This window comes from Psilocybe cubensis, chromosome 4 (genome assembly GCF_017499595.1).
Source record: "Psilocybe cubensis strain MGC-MH-2018 chromosome 4, whole genome shotgun sequence".
Taxonomy (NCBI): Eukaryota; Fungi; Basidiomycota; class Agaricomycetes; order Agaricales; family Agrocybaceae; genus Psilocybe; species Psilocybe cubensis.
Window position 1 is genome coordinate 3841771 of NC_063002.1, and position 17315 is coordinate 3859085.

General features: G+C 47.6%; 9 protein-coding genes across 9 annotated transcripts; 3 read left to right on the forward strand and 6 right to left on the reverse strand.

Annotated features, from left to right (window-relative positions):
- Positions 1-693: 693 nt before the first annotated feature.
- JR316_0005410 (uncharacterized protein) lies at positions 694-1370 on the forward strand (the record flags this gene model as incomplete). The annotated part of the gene is made up of 4 exons (XM_047891168.1): positions 694-742; positions 767-911; positions 967-1033; positions 1098-1370. 4 exons carry the CDS (start codon positions 694-696, stop codon positions 1368-1370), a joined length of 534 nt encoding a protein of 177 aa, XP_047750929.1.
- Positions 1371-2010: 640 nt separating this feature from the next.
- JR316_0005411 (Cytochrome P450 monooxygenase 215) lies at positions 2011-4350 on the forward strand (the record flags this gene model as incomplete). Its single annotated transcript, XM_047891169.1, has 12 exons — positions 2011-2376; positions 2432-2475; positions 2532-2613; positions 2663-2730; positions 2847-3148; positions 3221-3279; positions 3405-3423; positions 3477-3494; positions 3547-3557; positions 3610-3789; positions 3855-4145; positions 4198-4350. The coding sequence occupies 12 exons, from the start codon at positions 2011-2013 to the stop codon at positions 4348-4350; spliced, it is 1593 nt and encodes a 530-aa protein (XP_047750930.1).
- A 100-nt stretch (positions 4351-4450) lies between these two features.
- On the reverse strand, positions 4451-6078 carry JR316_0005412 (uncharacterized protein; the record flags this gene model as incomplete). Its single annotated transcript, XM_047891170.1, has 11 exons — positions 4451-4600; positions 4652-4745; positions 4801-4825; positions 4878-4913; positions 4968-4986; positions 5044-5071; positions 5133-5255; positions 5309-5557; positions 5606-5779; positions 5838-5851; positions 5914-6078. 11 exons carry the CDS (start codon positions 6076-6078, stop codon positions 4451-4453), a joined length of 1077 nt encoding a protein of 358 aa, XP_047750931.1.
- A 1732-nt stretch (positions 6079-7810) lies between these two features.
- Positions 7811-8354, forward strand: JR316_0005413 (uncharacterized protein; the record flags this gene model as incomplete). Its single annotated transcript, XM_047891171.1, has 2 exons — positions 7811-7997; positions 8050-8354. 2 exons carry the CDS (start codon positions 7811-7813, stop codon positions 8352-8354), a joined length of 492 nt encoding a protein of 163 aa, XP_047750932.1.
- Positions 8355-8700: 346 nt separating this feature from the next.
- On the reverse strand, positions 8701-9013 carry JR316_0005414 (uncharacterized protein; the record flags this gene model as incomplete). Its single annotated transcript, XM_047891172.1, has 2 exons — positions 8701-8913; positions 9011-9013. 2 exons carry the CDS (start codon positions 9011-9013, stop codon positions 8701-8703), a joined length of 216 nt encoding a protein of 71 aa, XP_047750933.1.
- A 1142-nt stretch (positions 9014-10155) lies between these two features.
- On the reverse strand, positions 10156-10958 carry JR316_0005415 (Succinate/fumarate mitochondrial transporter; the record flags this gene model as incomplete). The annotated part of the gene is made up of 4 exons (XM_047891173.1): positions 10156-10328; positions 10387-10542; positions 10605-10826; positions 10895-10958. The coding sequence occupies 4 exons, from the start codon at positions 10956-10958 to the stop codon at positions 10156-10158; spliced, it is 615 nt and encodes a 204-aa protein (XP_047750934.1).
- Positions 10959-11945: 987 nt separating this feature from the next.
- Positions 11946-13236, reverse strand: JR316_0005416 (uncharacterized protein; the record flags this gene model as incomplete). Its single annotated transcript, XM_047891174.1, has 3 exons — positions 11946-12629; positions 12979-13039; positions 13175-13236. The coding sequence occupies 3 exons, from the start codon at positions 13234-13236 to the stop codon at positions 11946-11948; spliced, it is 807 nt and encodes a 268-aa protein (XP_047750935.1).
- A 169-nt stretch (positions 13237-13405) lies between these two features.
- Positions 13406-13939, reverse strand: JR316_0005417 (uncharacterized protein; the record flags this gene model as incomplete). Its single annotated transcript, XM_047891175.1, has 2 exons — positions 13406-13541; positions 13599-13939. The coding sequence occupies 2 exons, from the start codon at positions 13937-13939 to the stop codon at positions 13406-13408; spliced, it is 477 nt and encodes a 158-aa protein (XP_047750936.1).
- A 1091-nt stretch (positions 13940-15030) lies between these two features.
- On the reverse strand, positions 15031-16459 carry JR316_0005418 (uncharacterized protein; the record flags this gene model as incomplete). The annotated part of the gene is made up of 7 exons (XM_047891176.1): positions 15031-15457; positions 15533-15583; positions 15889-15981; positions 16034-16172; positions 16224-16284; positions 16333-16392; positions 16436-16459. The coding sequence occupies 7 exons, from the start codon at positions 16457-16459 to the stop codon at positions 15031-15033; spliced, it is 855 nt and encodes a 284-aa protein (XP_047750937.1).
- Between the last annotated feature and the right edge of the window lie 856 nt (positions 16460-17315).

Consider the following 17315-nt stretch of genomic DNA (forward strand, 5'->3'; position numbering starts at 1 on the left):
CAATAAATGTGTTCCTATCTTGTTACTGGTTATCTTCCAGATAAGTTTTAAATGATCTGCCTTTTAAACAACGTGATAATCATTACTTTGCTGTGAAAATGAGCTGCCACTACATTTGTAGACCGTGATTCAGACTCACTTGGAGTCATTTTCTTGTTGGGTTACTCTACCAACTAGATTTATAACAAGGCCGACACAGACCGGATCTTTTTCGCGAATAATTTCCTTCCGGGGACATTGGTGACTCTATGCTTTGCCTCTGCGTGCTTGTGGCTGGTGATAATCATTGAATCGACAGCGGTTAATACATAATGCCTTATAGGCACAAACCTGCTTAAATAAATGTAGGTTTTCATAGTTTCTTCTCACAGAGCTGCTGTTTTTAGACTTTACTTGCTCCTACGGCCTTAAAATCGCCGTCAAATGCAGTTATTTCAAATTAAGACACCATGTGTGAGTTTTTTTTGTATCACCCTTTACTGTAAACGCTAGCTCTATCTCTGTAAAACGAGTCAGTTGTGTATCTTGCTGTCGATCCATCAGAGTTTCCTCGTGGTACTCGGAGCTCTGGTCAAAGATTATCCTTCAAAAACAGTCGTAGAGTCTATGCTGAAAAAAAGACGAGAAAATGTATATAACTTGCTGGTTAAACAGATTCAAAGTTATCAATTTGCTCAAGGACGAGAATCAAACATGTCTAGTGTTTTCCTTCGCTTACTCGCTGTGTCTGCCATTGCCTATGGTATGAAGCAACATTTTTTGTCAGGCAAAATCTATGTTGACGCTGTCTGTCATGCTCTAGGTGCTATTCTCTCGAATGTTCAGGGTTCTATCCCTGACTGTGCTAGGACCTACACTGTCCAGCTGGGCGATTTCTGCGACAAGATTTCGGCTCAGCAAAACGTTTCTACGTACGTCCTGCCGTACAATTTCTGGTGACTAAAAATTTACAATAATATGAATCAGATTCCAACTGGCAAGCGTAAACAATGGAATAATCGATGCCGGATGCGACAATTTGGTCGTTGGAGAGGTATTTATTTCCCCCATGAAATTTGATTAGAATTTTGACAATTTTCACCTCTCTCTGCTATCAGGTACTCTGCCTGGGGCTCATTGGGCATGACTGCACAGACGTTCACGTAGTTGTCGAGGGAGACACGTGTGAATCCATTGCTCTTGAGTCCGGTAGCAGTATATCCGCCATTCTATCCAACAATCCCAATGTTAATTCTGAATGCACTAATATTGGCATTGGCGAGGTAACCGTTGGTTTTTTATCTACAAATAAACCCAAAGCTCAAGGACACATTTTACCCAAGGTTCTCTGTGTTGCGCCTACTGTGATCAACTCTACAAACACAGATTAACTTGATGATATCAAGCGGTCTTTGGACAGGACCTTAATATCAGTCCATCATTTCTGAATATAATGCTAGTAGATGGTGTTTTTTCAAAGTATTGTGTTAAAAAATATATCCTTGTTTCCGTGAAATCAAGTAAAAGAAGATTTTGCTATAAACCTTGAGAAACTTGGAGCTATCCTAATTCATCCTAATCTCGGCTCCAGATGTTCGGGAGAGTTCTGGCGGAGAACGAAATCGAAGGGTCACGTCACCGTGTATATGTAGCGTCAACCTAGTCAGCAACAGTATGTGACGACATGTCAAGCCGATTGTCCTTCAAGCTTCAAGTTCTAATTTCAGGCTAGTGAATGGTATTGGTGCATCCCTAGGGTGCCGTAAAGCCACTCCCTTGACCTCAAGGGAGGGGTTGTCTGGTCGGTAAGTTCCGGTGAACGCCCCTTGGCTTATCCCAAACACCAGTGCACACAATCCCATCGAGCTTTCTTCGGTCTTTTGCTGTCAGAGCTTCCGGCTTTCTGACAAGCGTCATATCACCGGACGCAGGCAATGTAAAGTGTCACCGAATACCGTAGACGTAACGACCTACGGCCCTGACAGGAAAGCACATATAAATTGGTACGATAACAATTACTTTCCCAACATCATGAACCCCCTGAAATCATTAAGATTTCAGGACTTCAGCGACATTCTCCCTCTCACCTTTGCGGGACTTGTCTTGCTCACTCTAATTCTGTTCAAGTCACGAAGAAGTGTGAAGACGACAAAGTTACGAGGTCCAAAGAATCAGAGCTACTTGTTCGGCTTATACCAGTTCTTGAATGAAACTGAAGATGCGGGTCTCGTGTATGAAGCTTGGGCAAGAGAATATGGGCCTACATATACTGTTCCGGGAGGCTTTGGGTCTAGTCGGATCGTTATTTGCGATCCGCGAGCAAACGCGCATTTCTATTCAAAGGAGACATTTGGCTATGTACAGACCAAGTTATCTCGAACATTCATTAAGAATCTGGTAAGTAGCAACCTCGAGTCCTTCGTTTCTGTCTGACCCACGTCGCCTTGCCTAGTTTGGTCGGGGACTGCTTTGGGCCGAGGGAGATAGTCATCGCAGGTATATATCTCTAGCGTTCCAACGCTCATTGTATTGATAACATGGTCCATTGTTAGGCAACGCAAAGCCTTATCTCCAGCATTCAGCAATGCCGCTATCAGGAAACTGACTCCAGTGTTTTATGACGCTGCCTACAAGGTCTGATTGCGCATTCTACAATACCAGGTGGTACTAACCCTGTTAGTAGATGAAAGCAATATGGGATTCCGCATTAGATGCCGGTTCGGGGGAAGCGTTGATAGATGTTCAAGTATGGTGCGCATCATTTTCCTACTGTCTCGAGTAGCCCGTGAAAGATCAATAGGATGAATAACATTGCGTGGGTTGCATTTATTCCGAGCTTTGCTGGTAAATTCCAACTCTGCAACTAGTCTCGATTCAGTCGGTATCGCAGGTTTTGGCCATGATTTCCATGCGCTAGAAGGAAAGAACTCTCCCGTAGTGGACGTTTTCGAATCCTTTTCCGATGAAGACACAAGCTGGCTCTCACGATTTGTGTTCCTGATGGGGCCCGTTCTTCCCGTCCTACAAAACTTACCCACAGCTCAAAACAGGACACTCAAGCGCCTACGAGAAACAATGGGCGACATAGCCGATGAGCTCTTGGTCAGGAATAGGAAAGCGAAAGAAGGGAAATCGGTGTCGGAGGAAAAATCGATTATAGGTCTTCTTAGTAAGTGTCCTATCACTATATTTAGGACCCCTGGTAAAATTGTTCTCAAATTTATCAATGCTTGACTCGCAGTCAAAGCAGAATCGAGCAACTCCTCTTTGGGAATGTCCCAGGAAGAAATTTTAGCCCAGGTGAACATCCTTCTATTTCCAATTTTACGCAGGAGATTCTAATTCACGTTTAAACAAGATGGTATGCTGAATTTACGACTTTTTTGAAACTGATGAAATCTTACATGCATCTTTGTTTCACCAAGAATGTATTATTGCTTGCTGGTACGAACATCGTTTCATCGTATCATGTAGACTTATAGGAAACTTAAATCCAGGATACGAAACAACTTCCAGTATGTATCATTTTATTGTCTATTCTGTCCTCGCAGCTGACAGTGTTAACAGTCAGCCTTACGGTAAACATTCTTAACGTTGTGATCAGCCATTACATATCTAATTCCAGAACAGTGGGCCCTTATTGAGCTGTCCAGGCAACCTCAGAAACAAGAAATGCTAAGGGAGGAACTTTCACAGTACATCAACGAAGATCCTACTTTTGATCAACTGTCGACGGGCCTCCCGTATTTAGACGCAGTCGTCCAGGAGATTTTGCGCCTCCATCCCCCTGTTAGCGAGACAACGCGAATAGTACGTATACACATACATCACTCATCAGCGACACTGCGCCGACGCCCCTGTTAAATCGTTGTTAGGCCGCCGAGGACGACATCATGCCGTTCTCTTCTCCAATTTCGACCTCGACGGGGGATCAAGTATCCTCTCTTGTTATCAAAAAGGGAACTGTCGTTACTTCGCCAATTCGGTACATGAATCGAGCGGAGGCCTTTTGGGGACCCAATGCACGGCAATTCGAGCCCGAGCGATGGCTTTCCGCGGATGGGTGCCTTCAGGCGAAAGACAATCCAGGACAGCGACATATACTCACTTTCTCTGACGGACCACGGACGTGTTTGGGACGCAGCTTTGCATTAACAGAGTTCAAGGTACGTCACTCTTACCTGCTGCCAATCTTATTTGAAACTTTTTCTTTTTAAGGCTGTTCTTGCTGTCCTTGTTAGGAACTACACGTTCGAACTTCCTGATGGTCCAGACACGAAAATTATCAGGCACCCATCTATCCTGCCGAGACCTAAAATTTTAGGGGAAGTAGGCGCAAGAGTTCCATTGAAAATAAGACGGGTAGAGTAAGTACAACGTTTCCAAGAAGTCAGGGTCTATCCTATCAGCGCCCAAGTCATCACCGGTACCAGTGTAATTCGATATAACTGAACGAACGCCCTTCTGATCCTCAATCTGACTGTAATAAGCACGATATCTTCGTTGTTAGCATATAAATGTGCATGAATATGATATCGTCTGTCTCACGGACCTTTGATGGGACCGGGGGCGGTAGATCATCAGTCGTGGCTTGATCATGATTTCCAGTCCTAAAGGAAACCTGATATATCTATGTGTCAGTCAAAGTGATTTAGACTGTTCGAAGACTTACTGATATGGGAACACTGTTGCTAAATTGAATCATCGTACTGATGGGTGCTTCTTGATCTCGATGGCGGGCATGTATGGTAGGCCGAGCGTTGAGGCTGAACATCAGAACAGCATTTAATGCTATATTTTGTCAAGGGAATGACCACGTACGATGCCAGAAGGGAGTTGGAGTAGACTAGGTCTTTCTGTGAGCACAAATGAAATTTCTGTAGTCCAAGGCGGCTTACTTTTAGCGAGAAGGATGTACAAGCCAAACCAGATCACTTAGACGTCCAATATTAGGCATCAATATGGAAGCCGCCAGACGAATGATTTACTATCACCCATAGCTTGAAACTGAATTGGAACAGATGAGATTCTGTGTAATTTTTGGAGACCTAAATTCTACTGTACCAAGATTATAACGGCCATGGATGTCAGGCTGGTTGTAGTGGGAACATCAGAAAGGGTAGAACGATTAATAAGAAGTAAAATTTATGTACCTTGTGATGAGACCAGTCTCTGCCAATGTAGTAAAATTCATGGAGTTAATAGTGGTAGCATCAAATAAAAAATAGCCTTTACGGAGCGACCAGCGAACGAGGCGATTGATAACTTCAGTAGTGCTGCGGACCATTTTCTTCAGTGAATATCGGAGGTATATTTTTCACGGGCTTACGAGGTGTGATTCATCGGGGATGAGAGTTTTCGTAGGTGAAAGAGCATGAGTCCAGCTATGAGGACGTCGGCAGCTCCACCACAAGCAAGGGATGCGGTAATCAGCCAGCTGAACGTAAAAACAAACATGAGACCATTCTCGTTCTTCGGGACATCCATGAAGCTTTCCACTGTGAGGACAATACCTCCAATAAACCTCAAAAGAGAAAGTCCAAGGCAGGCTACGCTGGGAAATACCCTCGATGATAACCTGTAAATCCGGTACGAAAAGAAAGACTAAGACATGTCAGTCCCATACCATTCGGGGGCCTTTGACGCATGAGCACTCGCCTGTACCACAACCGTGACTAATGTTTCCAGTGCGACAGTGGTGGAAAGAGGGTAAGAATTGGGCTGCGCAACCTTGAATCTGGTCACTGTATCGTAATAGATAGTTTGTGCTGCAGTAAATGAGTGAGATGATTCCAAAAACCTGTAGAATTTGAATTAATATTGAACGAAACGGTGCATTTGATACTTGACATTCTTACACTAGAGAAACAACCTGGACACATAGAAAATGATGTTAATTAAATCCACGCACTGAGAAAGGATTATAACATGTACCAATGTCTTGAGTTTCCAATTGTCCCCATTCGTGCTGAAATACGCGTATGCTTGAGATAGGAATATGCCGAATAGAATTAGACTTAGGAACGTTGTAATTTGTATTGCGCCGAGGTTCACATTCGATTCCAAACGAAACGTAGAGGGTTGGATGTCTCTGACCATGCCGGGTGTCAGTTATTAGTGTATACAAGTCCTGCTTGATGAAGGCTACTGGGTGATGATAAATACCTCAAAGGAGACCGTTAGATATAACCACCTCAGATATCAGTTTGTAATATTATCCCTTGCATTCTAATCAAGATCGTTGATTGGCAGATTTGAAGCAGCGGTGTACCATGACCACAAACATTGTTGTACTTTAAGGACGCCCACTGGTGGGGTATGTCGCCGTGTTCATGGGCGTGAGAATGCCGATCCTCCGAACAGGTTGGACCCAGGGGGCACCCACCAGAGCTTACCGAGAAAACAACCCCTCCCTTGAGGTCAAGGGAGTGGCTGTGTTGCCGTGGGGGCAATCACCACAACGTGATGGCAGTGTGACCTAGTGAAAGAGGTATATAACAAAGACATTAGTACTGTTTGTCGAGAATCCTTGATAAATACGACATAGTTTAGTATCCAGAACATGTAAAACTGTGTTAGATATGTCTACACTAGGTCCTTCCTCTCTTTTGAGACGTCACCCCACAGATCAGTAATGGTGACATTAGTGTCCCTCAGCCTTTGCCGCCCCGGCAACACAGCCACTCCCTTGGGAGGGGTTGTTTTCTCGGTAAGCTCCGGTGGGTGCCCCCTGGTTGGACCTAAAAATGACTGGAAATAAGGCCTCACCTCCTGGGAATTAAACTTTAGAGTCTGTCCGGTAACCACTGCGGGCTCCGATACATGTTTGATGTCAAACATCGTCAATCAAACACATATTATGTAAGAAGACGATGTTTGATGTCAAACATAAGTTGTGTTTGCTGACAAACAAGCATCAAACATAAGTTATGTTTGATAGGCATGTGATATCAAACACAACGTATGTTTGACGCCTGTTTGTCAAAGAACACGGGCTTGACAGAAAATCTGTCAAGTTCGCTGTAAGATAACAAACGTACATTGTGTTTGATAAATAGTGTTTGATTCCAAATATAACTCCTGTTTGATAATTTGTGCATGAAATCATCCGTATATTCTGTATGTTATCGACCATAAACATCAAACATAAGTTGTGTAAGAAATCAAACATAATATCTGTTTGAAATCAAACAGATTGTCAAACAGACATCGACACGCTCATCGTGCCGCTCAGCGCGCGCCTCCTCGCGCGATCAGCGCGCGCTTGACGCGCGATCGGCGCGCGTTGAGCGACACGCCCAGCGATTTTACGGCTATTTTGGCGTCTCGGTGATAAGCGACACACCTCACCAACGCTACTTAGGCGCTTGTGTATTCAGCGACGAGAACACGCTCTTCATTCAATAACGCTGTATCAGTGACGCATGTTTATTCAGCGAGAAAAAACGTATTTTCGAGTGAAATATATGTATTTTTGGGGCTCGGGTGTGTCCTACTACCATACACATAAATTGACAAATGCTACACAGTCAAAGCTGCTTTTCTCCCTTCTTATTTCTAGAACCTGAGTCTCTATTTCACTGTAGTAGCAATGTATATACTCACATCAATGTATTTTATTCGTTTGCCATCGTTTGCCATTGCCTTCTATGAATTGATGTCTCTCAGAACAACTTTCTCGCAGTCTCTTATCACTCACCACACTCCCACTCACTCACCACACTCACTCACACTCACTCACCACACTCACCACACTCGCTCTCACTCGCTCAAACACATTCATTCATCGTCCTCGCTCATCACGCCCTCTATCAACATCGATATTCGTACCATGTCCACAATAGTCTCCAACATCTTTTCCACCATCGTTTCCTTCGTCAACGGCATCAAATACGGATTCGCGTCGGGATGCGAGATCGTGGAGTGGTTATGCACGTACGGAGGGCCCGCCTTCGGGGCGATAGCTCGCTACATCAACAAAAATAGCGAAGCGCCAGTTGTTCTGCGAAATCGTAGCGGTATGCCAGTGAGTATTTGTAGCTTTGAACAGCGTCTTACCGCTCCTTTCAGGAGGAAAGTTGATCAGCGACATGGAGGCTCAACACTCACCAGCCAACGACGCCGATTTCGAGGAACTCATCCGCGTTCGCCAGGAGATTAAAACCCTGAAAAAAATTCTCGACAATCGAAGCGCACGTACTCGGCCTGGTACATCGGAAGCGCACGAAATTCAGCTCGACCGCTTCGAACTTGAGCGCAAGAAAGTTCTCAACGATATTGCGATCGAGGCCCAAATACGTGCCACCTACCCTGCGCGAGCCCTGTATCTCGCAATGTGCGAGACATACGATGTCGCTCCTGTCCGCACCGACTAGGCGCCCCGGCGGGTTTTTCTTGTTGTTATCTTTTCTTCATTTTCTTGTTGCTTTCTTGTTGCTTTCTTGTTGCTTTCGGTTTATCGCTATCGCTTCGTATTATTGTACATATATCCCTGAATTTTACCATTTGATTCGCTATATTTGTATCATACTCATTGAAGACTCATAATCTCATTTCTGAATAATAAAACTCCTTAACATTCGCGGACATCTGTGGCCTATGTTATTTCATGAAGCTTGAAACAACATTTTTTTTATTACCAAACAAGCGTCGTCAGCACCTTTAGAGGCAAATTAACGCGCGTTTGCCGTTTGGATACCTGCTGCACCGGCACCTGCTGACTCAGTCCTGCCCTTGTCCCTGCTGCAGCTGACTCTGACTCTGTACCATGCGTATCGACGAGCTGCGCGACTGCGACGGCGCCGTGTTTGTCTCGTACCCTTCGCCATCCGTGCGGTCCGCGTCCGTCTGCGGCTTCTGGTAGGTATCCTGCTCCTGCTCGAGATCCTCCTCTGTGAACTCTCCCAGTACGGGTTCCGTGTCCAGGAAGGTATCCTATTGAAAAAAAAAGACTGTCAATGTCAATAAAAACACGCACATAGAGAAAGAAGTAAAAAAAAGAAAAGGAAAAAAAAAGAGATAAAACACGCACCATCACCAAAAACAAATTCTTCTTATCATGGAAACTCCACTCACAGCGGTCCTAACAGAAATCACACCACGCATGTCGTCAACACAAGCAACTCAGCAAGAAAGAGACGTCAATCTTACAGATGTTCTCCGGGGGCCACTACAATGCCAAAGAATTGAGCGTCTGCGGATGGGGCGAGAATGGATGCAGGACAATGGGCTAGCTATGGAACGTTTGGTATCAGTTACGCATGCCAGGAAAGCAAGACGCATCAGGCTCCGATTTCGGGTGTATGCGGATGCGCAGGACTTCAGGGCATACGCAAACAGCAGAGCGGCGATGACGGGTTCCACACATCGGGCACTGATAGAAACAAACAGCGCCAGATTCAGCGTAGCCTCCTGGAACTGCAACGGAGGACTCGCGGCATCAATCCATACGCCAATGTATAGGGATCTCGTACTATCTAATGATGTTACCTTCTTCCAGGAAACACACATGGCGCCAGGGCAAGAGGATATTCTGGATCTACCTCGCGGTTTTCATCCAGTGGCACGATCGCGACCATGGCGGCACCCCCTGGGCGGCGTCACTGTAATTATACGGGACACTGTAAAATATAGAATATGCGACGAGATCATGCACCCAGATATACTGGTCCTTGAGCTCCCATCCCTAATCCTAATCTGCTCGTATCTTGTGCCAGAGAACTCCAGATGGGAATCTTGGACGCATGTGGACCCTAAGACATGGCTGGGGGAGGCTATCGAATATTTGTGTCTTGCGATCCAAGGCATACATGATTATAGGCGACCTGAACGCGCGTATAGGCCTGCAACAAGCAGCGGGATCGCACTTAGTACGAGTGTCTCCAGATAATACCTGCATTGCTAGAGGGAATCGCCTACTGGAAATCATGGGGCAGAATTCTCTGCATGTCGTGAATGGGACACCAATCGACCGAACGCCGTTCCCACAGTGGACCTCCAGTCAGGCCAACGGAGGCCGCTCTGTCATTGACTACATCATCGTCTCGGAAGACGCGCTCCTGTCGTTGGAAGCCATGGAGATAACATGGGTTGGAGGAAGAGTGGATGACCATGCAGGGATACATGTGGAGATGAGATCTTCTCTCACTCTTGGGCTGATCGTCTCAATAACGCCGCTCACGCGTTCATAAACCGCGAACACGATCGCCTGCCCGGGTGCCACGCGCAGCACGCGGGGGTGATGCCCTTGTAGAATGACCGCACGCCCTCCATCTTCCACATATCTGCCGCGATCGCGAATATGCGCTGGAAGGAGGATTGGCCTGGAGTTGCTTTGGCTTTTTGTAGACCTGATATAATTGATTTGAGTAAGAGAGGCTAAGAAAGTGTAGTTAAAAAGGGACGTACGAGTTTTGATAGTGTCTATTGGTGCATTTGAGAACGGACCCATAGCTCCAGAGATAAGACCAATCATCATGTGTTGGTAGGATGGTAGCTCGACCAAGTCTGGCTGGTACTTATGCGCGAGCTTCTTGATTTCTTGGTACGCGGTGAAGTTGGCACCTAAGGTGGACACACAAGCCTTAAGAAAGGCGTTCTTCGGCTATTCACGAATGAAGACGTACCCTGATTCGTAGCTTGTCTCAGTGGCGTCAAAGAGACACCACGATACAATGTCGAGATTCCTTCCTCACGAATGATGGTGTACACAGCATGACCAGCATTACGGTACCGAGGCGCTTCAAGAGGATCAGCCAATGAATGTTGTTGAGCTTGCAGAGGAATCTTCACCACTTCCATGGGCGTCACGATGGCAACAGCTTCCGTCACTCCAGCCCCAAGACCGGCTATACGCAAGTAATTAAAAGATGACATCAGCTCAACACCTTCGCGGCAAGAGAAAAGAATTACATACCAATGAAGATATTCCCAATGCTCGTCTTCCCTGTTTGCTTATCGGCAAGCCAACGATGGTACATCTCCTCTCAACTTTTTAATAACCCTTGCAGTATGTTTTTCTCTGTCTATTATTTGGCAATACAATTAACACACGATAGACTTCGACGATGCCAGCGGGAACATCTGTGTCTATATCCTCCCCAAGTGGGATGATCAATCTTGACAAGGTACGGGGAATTCAGGCTCCAAGAAATGCTGAGGAAACGACACGACCCAGACATCGAGGAATGGTATGCCATTGACTACGAAAGTCTTGCAAATTACCCGCCTTAACTCAAGCATAGGTTTGGACGTCTTCGGCTGAAGGGCCCATGGGCTCATCCGATGCAGCGAGGTTGCACTGGTGGAACGCGCGCACCTGGTCAAGGGCATGCACCGACGACAGTGTGCAGAACTCCACGGTTGTGGAAGACCACAAAGTCATCTTCGCGCCAGTCGTGTGGATACACCAGCTGCTCCAAAATTCAGCTTCGAACAAAAAAGCGCAGACAATATGCGAACTTACAGAAGGAGCGATCGCAGGTCATTGCTACGACTCCTGGAACAGGTGCAGATCAAGTGTCTGCGACGAATACTGGGTTTGGGTCCGAGGTCGATAACGGCAGTTCTTTATTCTGAAACAGGAGTACTTCCCATTAAATATAGGCGGTTAATCCTAGTACTACGTTACGACATCCCTCCCCGGAGAGCGATAGTTAGGATGGTTGAGAGACCTAGTCCGGGCACTGGATCTACTTCCCTGCCCGGCGCAAGTAACAGCAAGAGAACTGTGGGAATCGGAGGGCACTGCGAAGGTGATCAACGCATCTACGCCCGCTCCTCCCGATCCGATCCCGATCCTCCCGCTCCAGCATCCGCAACCGCAACAGCATCCGCATCAGTGTCCGTATACACACTAATCACATTCTCTGCCTACACATATACACATTTCTTAATCAGATAAAATCAAACTCCCACAACGAAAGAGAAGTGACGTACCATCTTCATCTTCATCCCCACCTTCCCCTTCATCCGTCGAATTCGAATGCGAAACGGGAAACACCAGAAACAGAGCTCAAAGCAGGCGATGGCGCTCTCTCCCCTGCACCTCCTTGTTCGGAACCCTCACCCGAACCCTCAACGACCCAACTACGACTCACAGACCCGTTGTCCGATACAAACGACGACGATATCTCCTGCGTGTCGTGCGAGATGGAAATAGACTCTGACTCTGTCCCTGAAAGCGAAAGGTACGGCGAGTGCAAAGAAACAGGCGAACGGGTACAACGACGCGGAATGCAACGACGCGGCGCGCGGCACGAACACGGGTGCGGGCGGCGAGAGTGTGAACGGTGCGGGCGCTGGTGTGGGTGATGGTGAGCAGGTGCGTGAAGCGTTTGATGAGGCTGGGGCTGAGCCTGAGCCTGTTGTGGAGGCGTTTGACGAGGCTGGGGCGGAGGTGGAGTGGAAGGGTACGGTGCAAGTGGGTACACACTCCTCTTATTCGCCGGTGCTTGTGCTGGTGTATTCCCATTCCCAATCCCCAACACCTGCTGCTCCCTATTCCCTTTACCCACCCGCGACCGTGCCTGCAACTCCCGCTTCACCGCATCCACATCCATCGCGCGCAGCACCTGCTCCGAGAGCGTCGGGAGCAGCGCGAGGAGGATGTTGCGATGTCTTCGTGTGTTTGGGTGAATTGAGTGCGGAGGCTTGTAGGTTGTAGTAAGTTAAATAAGTGTAGGGGAAGGGAGGGAAAAGAGGAAAAGGGGTGTTAGTTGTGTTTAGAAAATTAGAGATAAGAATGGGAATAGAATAGGATAAAAAAGAATGGGATACAATAAAAGCAAAGAAAATAAAAGTAAAAGCAAAAGCCCATCCGACGGTTCTTCTATCCATCCTGCTATCCGTCCTGAACCATCTATCCACCCGTATCAATCAACCCGTACATGCATGCATCGGCCAAAACGATCTATGCGAAGATGAAGACGAAGGCGAAGGATACACCCTCGAACAAACAACAACATGAACAAGAACCAGAACCGTGCTCGTTCAAAGTACCTCTGCAAGATGGATGGAATAGAGAACCTCCGAAACTGGAATCTGTCCATTCCACCGAAATCTATCCAAATAAACCCACAAAAAAAACAATCCAAAAAACATACTCTCTAAAAACCACACTCCAAAAACAAAAAACCCCAAAAACCAGAAAAGAAAGAAAGAAAGAAATAAAAAAATAAAATAAAAAAACACTCACACATCCCTCGCCTGTTCCTCGGCGTCCATCTTCTGCCTCACCTCATCAAGCCGCACGCGCATGAACCCGCGCGCGTCCTATAGGCCGCCGATGATGGTGGTCGTTTTGAGTGCATTATTCAACTTTGCCAGATGTTGCTGACGTTGCGAGCTAACATTCTCCACCTCCATTTCATCCTCTTCGATAATACCGCCGGCCACACGACCATGAGCGTCCTCGCCTTCCGGGTGATCAATAGTCCTCTTTCTCTCTGTCTGTCGAGATGACCCCATCCCTATCAAGCGCGTCAGTGGACAACGCAGTCGACGCTAGATTCGTCATGGACGGCGCGGCAGACCACCCATTCACATCCCCTCCAATACTCCCACTAACACTCCAACTAAGCGTCATCGCACCAAACGAGCCAAACGGATCCGGGCCCTACTTGGCAGGAGCCATCACAAGCGGTGTATTCCCCCCTTTCTTCCCGATCCCAATGCCCATACTCATCCCCATCCCCTTGCCACCCCCAGGCGACGCCAGCCGCGAAAGCGTGTTCAAAAACGTCGACTTTCGTTTCTTCTCCTTCCCCTTCTTCTGCTGCGCGAGGGGCAGACCGGCGGGGTCGATGGGCAGCGATGGGATTTTGAGGCCCGGGTGCGTACTGCGCAGTTTCACGTCGAGTTCGATGAGCTCCGCGGCGGTGCGTATGAGCGTGAGGTTGTGTGTGGGTGCTGGTGTGTGCAGTGTTGTGTTTGTTATCACAGGTGATGGTGGTCGGTGCATGGGAGTAGGTGCGCGGCGGCCGTGGTGGTGGTGGTAGAGATAGAAAGATCGGCGCGGGTGGTGGTGGTGGTGGTGGTGGTGGTGGTGGTGGTGGTGGTGAGAGTCGACGAGCGGGGGTTGGATTCGACGATGTCGGCAGCGTGGATAGCGACGCGGACGATGCAGCGGATGAAGACGACGACGATGACGTCGGTGTGGGCGGGACGAAGTGAATGGTTAAAGTAGACGCAGACATCATACAGTGGGGAAAACCAAAAGCGCCACGATGAGATGATGAGATGATGGGAGTGTACAGGTTCGTGTCTAGTGCTTTCATTTCGTCTTGATTTCGTGTTTGGGTTTGGGTTTATAAGTCGGAATTCGAGTTTGTCTGGTGGGTGTTGTGTAAGATATGCTATGCTATGGTGTGATATGTGGTGTGTAACAGTGTAAGATGTTCAGAGCGTACTGCAAGTCGGTGTGAGGTAAGATGAGCTGAGGCGCTAGTGTCAGCGTCGGTGTAGGCGTAGGGTGTAACCGTAGAACACAAACTGGGTTGGCAAACCAAAAGCCAATGTGAAGGTCGATAGTCGATAAACGGTGTTGGTGTAGGTGTAAGTGGGCAGTGGGTATACCACGCCATTCTCCCCGCTTCAGATCGAAAGGCAAAGTCAAACAAAGAGTCAACAGTCGAATCGAAAACCCGCAAAAAGGGGTTGGTGGTGGTGGTAGCACCCCACTGCACAACTTTGCCTGGTCTTCCTCGTCGTCTTCGTCGTCTTTTTCTTCTTCGAAATGAGGCCGTCGGAGAGGATGTGGACGTCGATGTCTACGCCCGTTTCCATGCCCATGTCCCTCATTGTCGACTTCATCGTCTTCATGGAAATCGTCCTCATCATCCTCTGTATCGTCCGATTCGCTGGGACTTACTAACCCAGGCTCGTCCCCGTCCTGCGCCACTGTAACATGTTGGTTGAATTTTTTCTTCCTCGCTTGCTCTAATTCAAATTGTACATCCTCCTGGTCCGTTTCTCCCTGGTTTTCATCGCGTACCGTATGATGTGGGTTGAAGCTTTTGGCATTCATCTTTTTCTTCCTATCCCTAAGAGCGGCTATTTGGGCGTCTGCTCGCCATCTGTTGGGGTCCACGGCGATGTTTGTGTCCAGATTCTGACGCATTGCCTCCATACGTAGAGCCTCGATCTGACGCTCATTGAAAGCGGCGCGTTCCCTCCACGCTCAAGGTTCAGGCTGGCAGGGTCGAGCGGCGCAAAATGGCGGACGAGCCTGGGTTGATGTTGCAGTTGTGGTTGCGGTGGAGGCGCGTGAACGGGGGGCAGATCGGGGAGCTCTTCCTCTTCGAATACGCCCAGGCGAGCATTCTGCGACATCCATTCACGGAGGAGGAAGACGGCAACGAAGATGAGTACAATGAGCGATGCGATGATCAGGCCGGTGAATATGTCTGCCGAGGGCGCTAACCATGCCGGATGTGAAGAAACCTTGGAGAAAAAATGCTGTTGGATGGCGGCCCAGGGGCTTCGTAGCGAATTCTATCGATAGAGGAAGCTATCAGAAGTGGATATTAGATTGAGATCCCGGATGAGTACGTACGCGGATTCTCCCATGGAAAAGACGTCCACACTGTTATGCATGGCAATATTCCTAGCCAGATTGTAGCAACAGCTATAATACGAACAACAGGGAGAAAAATAATTGTTGTAAAAGCCGCCGAATTACCCGTCTAACGTCACTGTCCGCAGTCCCTAAGCCTAAGTCGTAAGTAAGAGGGAAAGGATACAAAAAATACCCTCGAAAAATCTCGCATGCCCGAGGCATGGTGTTCATGGTATCATCTGGAATACAACTTCCAGATCGCAGTTTGATGTAAGCCAATTGGACAGGAATGCTGCTTAAGCCGTCCGTTCGAGTAGTATTTGGCCAGATCACTGAGGAGACCATACGCCAACCTCACTAGAGAATCAGAGCGTTCCTCGTCGAAGGCAGCGGTGAACAAGCTCCAACTTAAGTAGTCGAGCACGCCAAAGATGTCGCTGAGCGTCCTAGTGAACTGCGTCGTGATGGGCACGACTTTTGCCTGGCGAGGTGACGCACATGGACGACAATGCTCTCGTCTTTTCTGTGCCGCTCCGCCGCGAAACGGAGGTGAAACAGTTGTAGAAGTAGCCTAAGTGAAGTGGCAGCCAACCAGAGATGTCAGTAGGAATCGTTAGTGTTCGGGATAGGAGATGGGCTATACTATGTAAGTTACTACAGAAAATTAGGTAGACAGAACGAAACATACCTGTGTAGAACAAGAGGAAGGAAATGGTGAAACGAACGACTTGAGTGAGAATCGTGTGCGTCTAATCGCATGGTTAGCAAACGGCGGGTACACTGGAGTTGCGACTTACCAGACATGCTTCGAAACTTTTGCGATGTCTTGTTCGCTGACCTGTATCTGCGCTGAATGACTGACCCAATATACAACACTGTGCAGAAAATTGTGTTACTTACGGCGAGCGTAGAGATCTCATACATGCTTAACATCTGTGTTGGCACTTCGATTACACCTCACGCACAATATCATTCGGTCCCCATTTCGCTCCCTGTAGTAGTATTTGTATTATTTACATGGTACACTACGCTAGACTGCCTACATGGATAGCAGCGCTACTCGGTCTATATGTGCTACTTCACCCGCTAGATGAGCATGGTTGGAACAGAAGAAGAAGAAAGCGTGAGAATATGGCCAGCACGCCAACAAGTACCGCAGAAGTTCGATGCCGCTCATGCCGTCGCCAAATTGGTGATGCGCGTGATTGGTGGCACGGCATCAGCGGCATCAAACTTCTGTCCTGTATCATGGCGATTTTGTGACGGTGTGACGCCTTTCCACCTCTCTCTCAACACTCACTCCTATGAAGCACGTCGTACGTAGAGATGGTTCGCATACGAGCTTACTGTAGTAGTAGCACTTTAGTGTAGACTCTAATACCATAAACTTAGCTAGCTGCGTACTCTAGTAATACAATTTTAGTTCAAGTGACATAGACCCGGCTTGGAAGGGCAGAGGAAATAGTCGGGTGAGCGACACAGAACGAGGAGGAACTACAATTCATTTGGATAGTGAATTACGCAGAAACATAGGTGCGAATAGTATTTGTATTTACTATCAGGCACAAAACACAAGCCAAAAACACATTCTACAGCACACCCGCCGCCTCTTCGCCTGCCAGACCCGTATTCGAGCGTCACAAACATAGGTGAGGAATCATCTTTGCTATTAGTGCAGGAAACATATTCTACAGCACATGTGCCGCCTCATTGCTTTACAGACCTCACTTATTCAACGACGCACCCACCTACATTCAAGAATTGAACGTTGAATGCTGCC